We start from the raw sequence: 15,292 nt of genomic DNA, 5'->3' as shown, positions 1-15,292 counted from the left end.
TCTTACTCCTTTTCATTAGTCTACCTTTCAGCAATAAAAATAGCTTCTCTTCCCTCCACCTCTCACCTCTACCCCCCAGCCTTAGGGAGATCCTAGTAAGACTAAGTCTCTCCCAGGACAGGAACTGTCTAACTTCTTCTGTTACACATGTTTATCTTGGATGGTTCAACTTTCTCACTCTCTAGCTAATCAGGCTCCATAAAAGATGGTGTGCTATAGGAAGGATGGCCATAATCTTGTAGGACTTCATCCAACTTGGAGCACCAAGGGCCATTGTTATTGCCTCAGACTTAGAGGATCTTAGTGTTTGAACTTGCATGCCTGGCTCAGCTGCATCCTGTAGAGACTTGTGACAGCAGAGGTGTGTATGTTTGGGGTATGCTTACAGGTTATGTAGAAAGCAGGGCACGTACTTGCAAAGGCAGGCAGAACTTCATTGTGCTGAGATCTGTGCTGTGGGGCAGCTGAAGAAATGCAAATTCAGCAGGATCCATGTTGCCCTAACAAGGATGGTCAAATGGTTCCTCTTACTGAAAATCCAGTTAGTATGAAGTTCTGAGCAGTTTGAGAGGGATTTGGCCTGATGAGCATAAAGGGCATGATAAGGAGAAACTGAAAAACAAGTTAGCAGCTTTTAACCGGTGCTGGAAAGAGAATATGATGGGAAAAGTCCATAAAATAAAACAGCTTGCTATCTCTGTGTTTAAATTAAATGCATGTCTTGAAGCAAACAAAAAGCCTAAAACATGAAAATACCATGAGGAGTTTTCTGTAGTGTAAGGAACTTCTTTCTAGGAGGCATTGAGGGCCAAAAGCTTGTAAGGTTTGCAAATACATACTAATGCAGTTTTAAAATTACAACAGCGTAGTGAAGCTAGAGTGGCTCTTGGGAATGTCTTACCTCCTAACAGCCAATATTAATTAGCAAAGATGAGGGAGGCAATTCCTGGTAGAGTATAAATAGCTCAACTAGAATGAACCAGGACTTTGGCGACTTTGAATTAAGGTGCTGAGGCTGCAGGGGCAATTTCAGATCACTGCAAGCTGGTGAGTTTGACTAGTCAGAGGAAATAAGAATTGGAAAAAGGAGCAAATAATGTTCAAACCATGCTTTGGAAGGTGACATATAATTCCTAATTATAGTAGAATCTACCTGGCTCAGTGTAGGAAATGCTGATGTCAACTGGCTCTCATGTGGCTTTTTCTTTTTTTGTTTTCCTGACACTGCAGTCAGACAGGTACCTAATAAGCAGCATTACCATCCCACAGTGTGCCCACACAAGCATTTGTGTCCCAAACTGGGGAACTGATCCAGCTGGAAAACAGCCTTTCCCAGGAAACAAAAAAGGAAGAGCTCTGGTTTTATCCAACTATAAACATTCCTTGATGTTACACTTGATTCTCTGTGTAGTAGCAAAATCACTTGCTGGTATACTGCTGTGGGCAACAAATAGCCAGAGAATAAAATGTGTTGGCAGTTATGATGGCAGCTGAGGTATGTCAAACTGCAACCTGGAATTGGTAGGAGTGCGATGGCAGTATGGCTGCATCTCAAATACTGGGTTCAGTTTTGGGAGCCTTGCTACAAGAGAGGGACCTTGAAGTGCTGGAGCACATCCAGAGATAGGCAGTGAAGTTGGGTAAGGATCTGGAGAACAAGTCCTGTGAGGAGCAGCTGAGGGAACCGAAGTTGTTTAGCCTGGAGAAAAAGGAGACTCAAGGGGGACCTTATTGCTCTCTACAGCTACCTGAAAAGAGGTTGTAGGCAGGTGGGGATTGGTCTCTTCTCCAAGATAACAAGTGCCAGGGCAAAAGGAAACGGCCTCAAGTTCTGCCAGGGGAGGTTTAGATTGGATATTGGGGAAACATTTCTTCACTGCAAGGGTAGCCAAGCATTGGAACAGGCTACCTGGGAGGTGGTGGAATCACTGTCCCTGGATGTGTAGATGTGGTACTTAGGGACATGCTGTAGTAGTGGGCTTGGCAGTGCTAGGTTAATAGTTGGACTTGATGATCTTAAAGGTATTTTCCAGTCTAAATGATTCTATGCTTCTATGACAACAGTTTGTCCACTTAAACATTCGTTAAGTCATCATTGGCAAGAAGGACTGCCCAACAGGACTGGATTTGCAGTGTACTGATGTCCACAGCATGGAAAACCTAGTTGACTCACTTTGGACCAGTGTTGGTCTAGCGCAGCGTGCTGAATGCCTGGAGGTGGCTGTAGTGTGCCTTCTGGCTTTGTTTCAGCGTGGGTTACTTCTGGATGAGACTGATGATCCATAATGTGAGATGAAGCAGTTAAAGGAGGCTGAGGGAACTGACTTTAAAAGCATGCTTCTGATCCGAACTAAAACTTGTGCTCCTAGGGTTGGTACTTGGTACTGAGAAATGGAATTTGCTGATGGGGGAGTAGTAGTTGATATATGAAGGCTTGTCTGGGTAACACTGCTTTTTCACCGCTGTCCCATGTAACCCTTGATATATACACTTTTTAAAAAAATCTTTCTCAGTGGAGTGTGTTTAATTTTAAAATATTGTTGGTAAGTGTGAGTTGCTAAAATGAGAGACCCTTCTTGGAATCTCCACTTTGCTGGTGTTTCAGAACTGACTGAGTTTCACACTGTCAGAAAGAGCCTGAATGGTTGCAACTCTCCAGTATTACTTTCAGTAGCTGGTAGGATTTAAGAATGTGGATAACTGTACAATTCAGCTTGACTCTGATAGTGCCATGCTTCTGTGATTTCTTTTGCCTCCCCTTTATCTTTTCATGCAACTGAAACTATTGGTTCATTAACTAAAAACTAATATTCTTCCATCTATTCTTTCCTTAGTCTGGCTGGTATTATGCTAATTTACGATGTCAGTGAAACATTGGAAGATTAAAAACTAAGAATCTAACTACATTATGGTGAACTGATTACAGAACAAGACCTTGTTTCTCCCCCATCTTTGGTGGTTTTACGGGATTTGCTTTTTTCCTTGAGGAAGAACATGCACAAATTCTTATATGGCCCTTCCAAACAGAAAAGCTAATTAAACACCTGCTGAACTTTTCAGTTGGTTCTTAGTAGTAGCCTCTTAGTTGTGGAAGTATTAATCCTTAAAATGAATCTGAAAGTCTTTGTGCCAGTTACTAAGCTTCTCAGCTTTGGTATGTTTTCAGTCTGTATGTGGACAATTCCTGACCATCAATCAGCCTTTCTTTTTACTTCTCTTCTGGATTTCTAGATCTAGTTTAAACTTTACCAGGTTTAAAAGGGACATTATGATGTGTGGTTGTGCTGTTCTAAATATTGCTCTGTTCACACACTTGTCCTTAAATGTGCATAGCATTTCATGAACTCCACTTTTGCTTTGGCAGATGCTGCTTACATTGAAAAGGGTATTTGCAACTTTTACCAATGAGTGTTTCAACTTGAGTGGTTTTGATATTTGAGTTGGTGTGATTTCAGAACAAAATGTGGTAAATATTTCAAGTTGGGTGCTTTCCTGAAAGACGGGGCATGTTCAGTAAAAACAGACCATTATTTGTGGTTGAAGAGCACTTGTAAGCACCCTGTCTTATAGTAAATAAAAGTAGATGTGAGATTAAGGGCAAAAGATGAGTAGAAATTGTGATTGTGGAACAGCTCTGAGGCTAAGGGAGGCTGTTACCTAACAGATTCCTGTGAAGGTGAAATAGTGTATGGTTAGCAGATGAAAATCATATTTGAGGATGTACTCAAAGGCAACAGGTTTAAAAGATAATCTAACATACCATTAATACTATTAATAATCTTAGTTTGAAACAGGTTTAACTTGGGTCATGGACTCAAGTGGCTGCTTTTTGCTTACTACTACTGGGTATTTAAACAGCTGGTAAGAAGCAGTGTGGAAAAGAGGCAATATTTTATGGAAATTTCCATTTATAATTCTGCTATTGTATTTTTACCGTAGACTTCTGTTTGCTAGGTTTTAAACTTCTGGTCCTAGCAGCATAGTTGTTCTTTCCTCAAGAGTCATGCTGCTTTGTTAAAATACAAAAATTTGTGCATAGATCTTTCCTGTTTTTTTTTTTTTTTTTTTTAATTCCTTAAGCAGTCACTGAGTACCCCTGACCAACTTAAAGCATAAGCAGGAATGGTTAATGTCACTAATGGATCCTCAGCATGACTTGAGGAAAGATGTTTATTAAGACAGTAAGGCAAAATTATGGGGAGTTTGTTGAAGGTACTATGAAGAAATTACTATTAATATTAATGTAGCCTTAGTTTTGAAAACTGGAAGTGAATTTGAGGATTGTGGTGAGCCTGAAAGGTGTGATGATAGAAGAAGGAAAATGAAGAAGCTGAAGTCCTGTGGTTTTGTTCTGTTTCTTCATGAACTGGAAGAATGGGGTGGAGTTCAGGGAAGTACAGAGGTCCATTTGCTGTGGTAGAAATAACCAGCTAATAAAGACTGATGGAAGACTGTGAGGAATTATATTGTAGCAGTTTAAGGTTACTGATGTTGAGGGAAGAGAGAGAGGGAAAGAAATAATGTAGAAGATCATTAGGATTGAAAGAGGCAGCTGGTGAACCTGGTGCTTTTGATTTAGATGACTGCTCACAGAATAAAGATATCTAAGCTTTTGTCAGTGATGCTTTTACATGTATGGTAATCTGTCCTGCTTACAAGTTTAAGAGCTGGTGTTTGCTGACAGGTAGCAATTACGTAACTTCTTAAAAATAAAACCCACAGGGAATATATTAGAAATAGCTGAGAGCTTGGAAAGTGGGTATAGCATATGAGCTACCTGCTGCTCTACCCTCCTTAAGAAAGGTTTAGCAATGAAACAATATGGTAGAATGTGTTAAATGTACAGAAAAGTTTGGTAGGTATCTGCATGTTTTGTATGCTGTTCTGGTGTACCTGGCTAAGACTTGAGTAGTTAAATGAGGGAAAGCTGAAGTCTTTCCTTCTGCCTTGGATAAAAATCCTAGGTAGAACCAGTTTAATACTACAAAACAACCAAATAATATCCTGATCTTTACTATGAATGAGTATCACCTCCCTTTTGAGATTTCATTGATTACAACTGCAATAGGAGTACTCTTTCATGGATAGACATGTCATCTGAAATTCCAGGCGATGGCATTGGTCAAAGAGTGATATTCTTGCATAAATAAATGATCCAAACGTGAGTCCTGTTATTAAAACAGTAATTGAGGTAAACAGATTTTTTTCTGACTTTTTCTTTTTTCTGCCCCAATTTTACAGAAAATCAGACATGATACACTGACAGCAGTTGGAAATAAACTTTGGCAATAAGATGGAAGCATAAATCTCAAGACTTTAAACCAAAACAGAAATGGCTCATGAGTATTGAAACAAGAGACCGAAAGAGCCTCCAACACTTCTGTGTGAGCAGTGGAAAAGGAACAACTACCATGGTAACACTAATAACAGAAAAGCTGCAGAACCAGAGCTTGGATGATCTGACATGTAAAACGTACAATATTAATCTGGTAAGGATCTGTCAAAATAATGTGTAATAAATGTGAAATGCAAAGTAGATTAGAAGTAACTCAAAACTACGTAACAAATTCAAGGATGTAGATCAGCCAGAATTCAACTCTTTAAGTTAGGACTGGTTTGCAGGGTTGCATGAGAGCTATATGGGGGGGTCAGGGGAAGAAACTTCGGTGTATGGCCCTTGTTGGTGTAATGCTTTCTTATTTTAGTAATCTTGTTAACCTTAGTTTCATTTTTGAATAAATAGCAAAAAGCCTGAATTATCAAAACCTCCTCAGGATTCCTTTTTCCCCTAATGAAAAACACAAGTACTGGTATGTCATGAAGTTTTCTTCACTTCATATGGCCAAGTGCTCAATATCTGACAACAGTATTTACTTACAAAAATCAGTGACCACTGTGTAGGTAACTCCCAGCACCTGGCAGAAGGAAAACATGTCATCAAGTAAATACAGTTGAACTGAAAGTCAAGTTACTGACAACCAGACTGGTGCTAGTAGATCTTTGCTTTTGTCAGTGTGTCAGATGTCTGGTGCTCTGAAAAGTTTTGTAATATTTGTGGATCAGGCATGCTATTTGGACACGGAGTCTGTTCTTTTTGCATTTAAATTCTGAAAAGAGCTATTAGCTGGTCCAGAGTGAGTAATGCAAAATAGTGTCCTGTCAGTTTGGGGTGCCCACCTGAGAGCCCTGGGACCATATTATTCTTGTAATACACTAGCGTCATTTCACTGACTTTAATTGTAACGGCACCCTTCTATAGGTCAAACTTCAGGGTGCTAAAGGGACACAAAAAAAAGACTAAATGTCCAAGTATTTTTCAACTCGAGTTATATTTAAAATTACAATAATGCTAGCATTGAAACTGAAGCATGTTTAGTTACTTTAACAATAAGATTCTGCCTCTATTATGACTTGTACTGAAATAGCTGAACTGCTTCCTTATTTATTTTACAAGCCCAAACTAGGTGAAGCACATCCTGATTGTAGTGGAGTTTCTGCACAAGTACCTGCAATTCTCATGTGTGAAGTGCTTGACCCGTTGTCCAATACTTTGTCCAGTAAGATTTCTAATAGTAGACATCAAATGGTTTTATTTTTAAAACTGTAACAGGTCCATTTAGAGTTCTAATAACCTATTTGGTTTTAGTATCTTCAAGTAAAATACATGCCGTTTTTGAAAGGCAGATAAAAGCTCTTGGAATGATGTTAACTCTCAAAATAAAGTGTTTACTCAGTGCTTATGCTTATTTTGGCTAGCTTGGTGAAGCACTTGGGCTATGCAGTTTCTAGGAGAATCTTCTGCATTCTTGAACTGGCAAACTCATTTGTAACTAAACTGAGCCAAAGTGCGAGACAACAATGACCTGTAATCAGCAGCATTGCTTGCCTCCTTTGAACTTGCAGTGACATCTTGTGACTACTAGTTTTTGAGGCATTGAAGTTTGCATAAATTTGAAAAATTAGCTGTCCTTTTACTGATAGTCACTGTAGGTTTCGGACCAGAAACATGTAACACATCCTTCTCTGCTCTTATTTTATGCTGTGTGGAGTCTATACAGGACTGTGTTGGCACGCTGTCATGTCTTGTAGGTTGGTTGCTTTTTATTTCTGTCCTTACTTGTACATACAATAAAGCACACAAAAGGATGAGTGCAGTGGAAAATGTCTCATCAGTGGTTTTGTTCTCACCCTTCTGCTCCTTTCCTCTGTTCTATCGAGTAATTGATTTTGTAAATGCTTTAGTTTTTGTAGAAGGTGGGTTCTAAGGCCAGGAACAGGTTCTAGTGGCACACAGTGGCCACTTGAAAAAGTGTGGAAATCAGTGAGGTGTGAATAAATGTGCAACTGTTTTTTTTTTTTTTACTGCCAAAAAGAATTCATGGGAGCAAATGATGGCTCCTTGACTAAAACATGAATCTAAGATGAAAAAGTACACTTTTTTTCCCCTAGTAAAGACAGCTGGTAGTGAGGGTCTTGAATCTGCTCTATGGCATGTTTAGACTTTTTGGGAAGAGGTTCAGGTTCATGCTGTAGTTTACTCTAAATCATTCTTGCTATTAGAAGAATTCTGAAATGGTCTTGCCAGAACCTTTCATTACTTGTGCTGGCACAAAATCCTGTGAGACCATGTGGTGAATCATATTGTGCACTGATCGAGGATTAAGACTAACCTTTCTTGCCCAAGTTACGTTAAACCTTACCAGTTTCACAGTACCTTTCACAGTCCATCCACACAAGTGCTCCTCTTGGTACAAGCAGATAAAATAGCTGGGGAAAAAGCTATTCTGTAATGCTGCTCATAAATGAGGGTTACAAAAGAAAGCAAGAATGGTGTTGAAAGCTATTAACCTTCCAGCTAGCCAAGCTGGGCATGAAGACAACAGGCATAGGATGCTTTTTCAATTGTGTAAGCTGTATTGTGACCACCCAGTACCTTTACCTGTTGCCTGAGTATATTGTAGAATATTAGCTGTAGCTTTTTAGTGCTCTGTTAAATGGCATATTAATTTTCCAAGTGAGTGTAATTCATTTGGCCTGTGCATTCTCAGTTACATTGTACAATCTTATGCTGCACATGCCTTCAGAAACAAACAAATGATTGGGTTTCCTGCTGTAGAAGCAAGAAGGTTGTCCTAGGCTTTTGTCTCAAGTGGGCACTGAAGCTCACAAGGTAGAACAATGTCCCTGGTTGGTTGACTCTGCTTAACAACAGTGAGATGTTCTGTGAGCATATTACGGCTTTCATGAGTTGACAGCATGAATAATTCAAATAATTGGTCTCTCTTCTTGAACATAGATCCCTTGAACCTTAAGAGTCTTGAGGAGTTTTTATGTTTGGACTAAGCTTGCACTTTTTTTGTATTTGTGTAGAAGCTAGTGTTGGTTTGTGAAGTAACAGTGTGAGCTGCGTGCCTTCGAAGTGTGGTGTTGAGAAGGAAATGTGAGCGTCTCCAGACAAGCATTTGTGGAAGAAAAAAGCTGTACTATAAACCCCTTCTGTACATGTTGGTCATCACTTTTAATTTTTGTGAAGCTGACTTGTGTTGAAAGACAGAATTGAAGTGACTTCCTTGGATGGAAAGCCACTAGCTGAAATCCTTGAGGGCCGAGTCTAAGATGTGACTTCATCATGTCTTTGCATTCCAAGAAAAGGTCAAATCCTTCTCATCACGACTTCCTATTTGGTCGTATTTGGAGGATATTTGGTAAGAGAGATAGAGGTGTGGCATGGCCTGCTTGAACTGTGAAAGTCACACCTGTGTGGTAGTTAAATTAGTACTGGAATAATAAATACTGGCTTTCCTGTGGTTTGGTAAGAATGCTGATAAATTGGAGGAACCCAAATATACTTGGAAACTGGGGATAATGCCTTGGAATTAAAGAAATTAATTTTAAAATTATGAAGAACAAGGAGTCATTCAGGGAATGAGGAGGAGAGTACAAGCTGTGAAGTTATTAATGTAATGGCTTGGGGTGTATGTAGAAGAATAGCCAGAAGTATTTTTGTTAGAGTTAGGTTTTCACTAGCAAAGAACACTTACGTAAATTGTAATTGTCAGTCTCACTTGCATGCCTCTTTTGTTTAGTCAGTTAAAGACTAGGTGTTGCTGTAAGTGAATATTTTACTGAAAGAACAGCTGCTAAGACCTGGTAAACCAATGGAAAATGGCATTGCTGTCCTAAATGTCATACCATGCAATTCCTTTCCTCTTGAGCATAGCCTCTCCAAATGCACAAAAGAGGTTCTGCTTTTGAACAAGCATTTCAAAATAGATCTGCTTTCTTGCATGAAGTGATTACAACCTTAAGTGAAACTAGTAGACTCATTGTTTTGTGTATATCTGTCTTGAAATGTGCCTTTTCCTGGAAAGTGCTCAAGAGGCATCGGATCTTGGTGGCTTTTTGATACCTGTTCAAAAAGGAGCAGTTGGAAGATGATGTGCATAACCTCCTGAGTTTTCTCTTCAGGAAAATTACCTTATTGAAAAATTTGACCTTATTCTAAGGAAATTTTTTTTCTTCATGCAGAGGTTGGCAGACTTCCCTGTCAAGGTTCTTAACAATTGCAATCTCTTCTTGAGCATAATTATAAAAAAACCCTCTTAATTCAGGAAGCTTCAGGTACATCATAGCACAAAGGGAATGAATGTGGGAGGGCAGAGCATGGCCAGCCCAGGAGGGGTGATAAACTGGTTCAGTGACCTGTCATGATCTAGTGGGACTTCTGCCATGTGCTGTTTAGAGCCTCGTTCCTATGAAAAATTTACAGCCTGATAGTCTACTCAAGTTTGTACTTCCAGACATCATTAAAATATACTGCCAGATAGTGTTCCCAAGTATTTTTTATATGTACAGAAAACCAAGTACATATAATGGAGATTTTTTGCTTATTGTTTTCTTAGTCAGCCCTTATTTCGCTGCATTGAGCTTTTACTGAAAAAATTGCAGCTTACTCTTTTGCATGTGAGGTGACATTCTTAGTGAGGGATTTTGGTCTCAATCTCTATAGAGAATTAGTACTTTTTCTGTAACTTACAAGAGTTCTGTGTAAACGATTACTTAACAAGTTGTAGGGGTAGTAATGTCTGCCTTGTCATAGAAGTGAGCTCACGAATAGCTGTAAGGACAGGGTTGCTGTCTGTATTAGAACACTGCAAATGCTCTCCGTAGTACGGATAGTCTGTGTGTATGTCATCCCACTTTTTCCATTCTTTCCTTGAAAAATGCTTTCAGTGCTTTGCAACTGTCAGAGATAGAGTAGTTTAGACTCTACCCGATGGATGAGGCTTTTTAAGGTGGTCAAAGTGCAGGTAAAGAACTCAGGCATTCATGAAGAGAATCTTGTTAAAGGTGCATTTAGCTTTAAATGAATTGTAAAAAGTAGATATCAATCTATTTTGCTACATGGGGTTGTCCTTGAGGTTCTGTTCTAAGCAGCAAAGATCTTGTAAATAGTCAGTAGTCTTTTAAACATTGCTAATTATGTTACAATTCTTATTGCCATTTTCCATGTAGTTCAAGATACATTGGCTTTTAAGACTTTTTGGTACAGAATTCTGTTCCAAACACATGTTTTCCGTAACTGCTGATAGTTGAATAGGTTGATACTGCCTTTTATTTGGGAAAACTGGAGAGGGAGGAATTTTCTGCAGAACCTTAAGTTTTTTAATTTGTTTCCCCTTCAGAGACACCTGAAATGTAATTAGTACTGTTAATGTGCTCTTGTGTTCTATATGACACCTTAGTAGCTGTTTAGGGTAAATGGTTGATACTAGCTTTTTAAATGTGTATGCTATGTAACTGGCAACTGCAGCTAAAATCAAACTGTTAAAAGTGACTGGGGCTCCTGCTGTCAAGTAGCAGACTTCACATGATTCGGATAGGGCTAATTAACTGTAAATCTGACAGATTCAGACTTAAACAGCAGAACCTCAAGTAGCCTTCTTTAAAAAGTTTACATTTGCATCTGTAGATGCATTTATAAAAGCAAATGGCTTGTCTTGTATGCAGATGTTGATAAATTAAGATAAAAAATCAGATTGCTGTGCTGTCCTTTGTTTCATTATTTCCTACCTCTAAACAATAATACCAAGGGAATATTGCCACAGTTCAGCATTTGTAACTTGTGTGGGGCTCAAACATATAAAGTTGTCACTAGCAGTTTGTGTGCTGCCTTACAGCAAAAAAACCCCCCAACTTTGTAGCCCAAGGATGTTTAAAAATCGACTTTGTATCTGGAAAGGAAGTGCATGTACAATGCCATCTTCTTTGGCACTACACAAAAAACAATCTTCACATAGAGCGTGTTGCTCTCTTTAAAGCGGTCTTCCTCTCTATTTCCCCCATCACCACCTCAGGATGATGACCCTTGGGCTCTGATGGAGCCTTAAGCCATTTATTTATAACTCCATTATAGATGGCAGGATAACAAGCTCTAATCGTTTCTGAGAAATCTAGACCCTTTAAGAATGCCTCTGTAGTAATATTTGCTAGTTAAATTAGTTAAGTAGACAGAAAAACATTCTACATGTAAATGTGTCTTACTGTGCAGATGCTACTGATGAAGTTTAATCATGAAATCTGAGGCTCTTTACAGCCAAACATTGTTTTAAGTATGGCTTCTATATTGTTTCCAAGTGGTGAACAGTCACCAATAAACCATGGTTTCCAAAGCTTGTTAGTTTGCAAAAGATGGTATTTGGTTAGGAGAGATGTTTTAAATGACTCTTGTACTTTCAAGTTTTAAGATACTTGGCAACACTAATTCTAAGATGATGTATACTACTAGTAAAGCCTGACTGGGACAATGCTTGTGGTGGTGACCCTGAAGAGCTTCTACGCTTAGTTTAGATAAAGCTAGTCCTGTCAGTTTAAGATGAGGTGTTACGCTTTTTAGCCTTAAGATTGAAAATGGAAACCCAATTGTCAGATGGTAATTTCCTCCCCACTGAAATGAGAACTGGATCAAAGCTTTTTTGTTAAGGGTGAATTATCGCTCTTAATTTTGCAGCTTATTCACATTGGCTAATATTGTAATTCTTGAAACAGTTTGAAACTTAGCATTAAAATAGAAAATATTACAAATAGCTAGATGCCAGCAGTTTTATTTATGAAGATCAGCTCTTCAGGAATTTCTGGAAGATACCCAGCAAACCTCATCCTTTTAAAGATGTTGTTAAATGTACAAATAGGGAAACTGAAAACTGCATGCCGTTTTCTGGAAGTGTATGCTGACTCTTTCACACAGTTGAAACTTTTTTTCTGATTGATTTCAGTACTCATCTGAGAAGCTGAACAAAAGTGGCAGCTTGTTCCCTTTCGAAATCAATGGTAAGTTCTTCAGAAACCTTAGCTGTGTTTTACTGAGGTAATTGGTATAGCAAGCAGCCTTTCTTTTGTAAATAAGGTGAGGGGGATGGAGCATGCTGTTGTAGAGCCTGCTGGTTTAAGCTGGTCTTTGAACAATACTGGGAATAGCTGGTTGTTAGTTCTGTACTTGTGATCTGCTTTGCATAGTAAAAGCTCTTGTAACACATTTTTTTGGTTCAATATCTGCTATGGTGTACAGAAGCACAGCAATGCTGGTTTTGATGCTACACATCTCTTCAGGTTCCTCAGCTAGCAGAAATCTTTACATACCTTCTTACATGTCTTGCCACATGGAATATTCAGCATGATGCAAACCCTAAGTTGCCAGTGCCTTCATACAAGTGTTACTTGTTTTTTCCACCTTGGTTGTCTTAGAATAAGAGTAAACTCTATCTAGCAAAAATGGAAATGCCACTTAGATGTAAACTTTGTACTGCTTTATTAAGGGATGGACTTGAAATTTTGCATGTTCTGTTGTGTCTGTAAGCATGGAGGATTTTTATTTGCCGAGTGGGATGCCCCATAAAATGTGAATCCTGGTTGTTGTAAGGTTTCAAAGAGAAATGGTATTTTTATCTTAAATACTGTTACCAACAAGACAGGTATCATAGTGGGAGCCTCTTCGAGCCTCCACCCAACCAGGATGAAGAGGCAGACGAAAAAGTCTATATGCAGCTGGGAGAAGCCTCACAATCACTAGCCCTCGTTCTCATGGGGGACTTCAACTTACCAGCTGTCTGCTGGAAACACAATCCAGCAGAGAGGAAACGGGCTAGGAGGTTCCTGGAGTGTGTGGAGGAGACCTTCCTGGCACAGCTGGTGAGGGAGCCAGCTAGGGAAGGTGCCCGCTGGACCTGTTTGTGAACAGAGAAGGGCTGGTGGGTGACGTGGTGGGTGGAGGCATTTTTGGGCACAGTGATCATGAAATGATGAGAATTTTTGATTCTCGGAGAAGCAAGGACTGGTGTCAGCGGAATTGTTGCCTTGGACTTCCAGGGGGAGATTTCATCTGGTTCAGGAGCTGGTTGACAGAGTCCCTTGGGAGGCAGTCCTGAAGGGCAAAGGAGTCCAGGAAGGCTGGACATTCTTCAAGAAGGACATCTTAAAGGCACAGGGGCACTCTGTCCCCATGTGCCGAGGGGCCAGCCAGTGGGGAAGACCATCCTGGCTGAACAGAGAGCTTTGGCTGGAACGCAGGAAGAAAAGGAGTTTATGAGCTTTGGAAGAAGGGGCAGGTGACTCTGGAGGACTACAAGGACGTTGTGAGGTTATGCAGGGAGAAAACTAGAAGGGCCAAAGCCCAGCTAGAACTTAATCCAGCTACTGTTGTAGAAAACAATAAAAAATCTTTCTATAAAGACATTAGCAACAAAAGGAGAGCTAAGGAGACTCTCCATGCTTTATTGGTTGTGGGGGGAAACATAGTGACAAAGGCTGAGGAAAAGGCTGAGGTACTCTGTGCCACCTTAGCCTCAGCCGTTAATAGTCAGACCAGTCATTCTCCGGGTACCAGCCCCCTGAGCTGGAAGACAGGGACAGGGAGCAGGATGAGGCCCCCATAATCCCAGGGGAAATGGTCGGTGAGCCACTGCACCGCTGTGACACACACAGGCCTGTGGGGCCAGGCGGGATCCCCCGGGGTGCTGAGGGAGCTGGCAGAAGGGCTCACCGAGCCTCTGCCCATCACTTACCAGCAGCCCTGGCTCACCGGGGAGGTCCCAGCAGACGGGAGCTCAGCCAGGGTGACACATTCACAAGAAGGGCAGGAAGGAGGATCAGGGGAACTACAGGCCTGTCAGCCTGACCTTGGTGCCAGGGAAGGTTACGGAGCAGGTCAGCCTGAGTGCCATCGTGTGGCACATGCAGGACAGCCAGGGGATCAGGCCCAGCCAGCACGGGTTCATGAAAGGCACGTCCTGCCTGATGAACCTGATCTTCTACAACAAGGTGACCTGCTTGGTGGGTGAGGGAGAGGCTGTGGATGGTGTCTGCCTGGACCTTAAGGAAGGCTTTGACACTGTTTGCCACAGTTTCCCACAGCATCTCGTGGAAAAACTGGCTGCTCACGGCTTGGGTGCCGCGCTCTGTGCTGGGTTAGGAGCTGGCCGGGTGGCTGAGCCCAAAGCGCGGTGGGGAATGGAGTTACCTCCCGCCGGTGGCCGGTCACAGGGGTGTCCCCAGGGCCCAGCACCGGGGCCAGTCCTGTCTCATGCCTTTATGGATGATGTGGGCGAGGGGATCGAGTGCACCCGCGGCCAGTTTGCAGATGGCACCAAGCCGGGGGGAGCGTGGCTGTGCCGGGGGCAGGGGGCTCTGCGGGGGGCTCCGGGCAGGCCGGGCCGAGGGGCCGGGGCCGGTGGTGTGGGGGTCCCCAGGGCTGAGCGCCGGGCCCTGCCCCTGGGTCACACCAGCCCCCGGCAGCTGCGGGCTGGGGGCAGGGGGCTGGGAACTGCCCGGCGGGACAGGGCCCGGGGGGGCTGGGCGGCAGCGGCTGGGCATGAGCCCCCAGCGTGCCCAGGTGGCCCAGGAGGCCAGCAGCGTCCCGGCTGGTGTCCGAAACGGTGTGGCCGGCAGGGCCGGGGCAGCGCCCGTCCCCCTGCCCTGGGCACTGGTGGGGCCGCCCCGCGGGGCCTGGGCTCAGCGTTGGGCCCCTCACGGCCAGACAGACACTGAGGGGCTGGAGCGTGTCCAGAGCCGGGCAGGGGCTGGGGCACCAGGCCCGGGGGCGGTGTGGGGGATGACCTGGTGGTTCTGCAAGGGTCTGAACAGAGCTTATAGCCAGATGGGGTTGGTCTCTTCTCCCAAGCAAGAAGCAATACCATGAGAAGAAACAGCCTCAGGTTCTGCTAGGGGAGGGCTAGATTAGATATTGGGAAATAATTCTTCACTGCAAGGGTAGCCAAGCATTGGAACAGGCTGCCCA

The 15,292-nt window shown here is 42.1% G+C and overlaps 1 protein-coding gene across 1 annotated transcript in view; it reads left to right on the top strand.

Moving 5' to 3' along the window:
* Positions 1-15,292, top strand: part of FAM53A (family with sequence similarity 53 member A) — a 74,057-nt gene that overhangs the window by 16,993 nt on the left and 41,772 nt on the right. Inside the window, exons 2-3 of the mRNA XM_055702512.1 lie at positions 5,242-5,489; positions 12,276-12,330. Of these exons, the coding sequence (XP_055558487.1) occupies positions 5,340-5,489; positions 12,276-12,330 (205 nt within the window). The 5' untranslated portion in view covers positions 5,242-5,339. The remainder of the gene's footprint in view (positions 1-5,241; positions 5,490-12,275; positions 12,331-15,292) is intronic.

This window comes from Falco cherrug, chromosome 1, assembly GCF_023634085.1.
Source record: "Falco cherrug isolate bFalChe1 chromosome 1, bFalChe1.pri, whole genome shotgun sequence".
NCBI classification, from domain to species: Eukaryota; Metazoa; Chordata; class Aves; order Falconiformes; family Falconidae; genus Falco; species Falco cherrug.
This window is presented reverse-complemented; position numbering and strand designations above follow the sequence as displayed.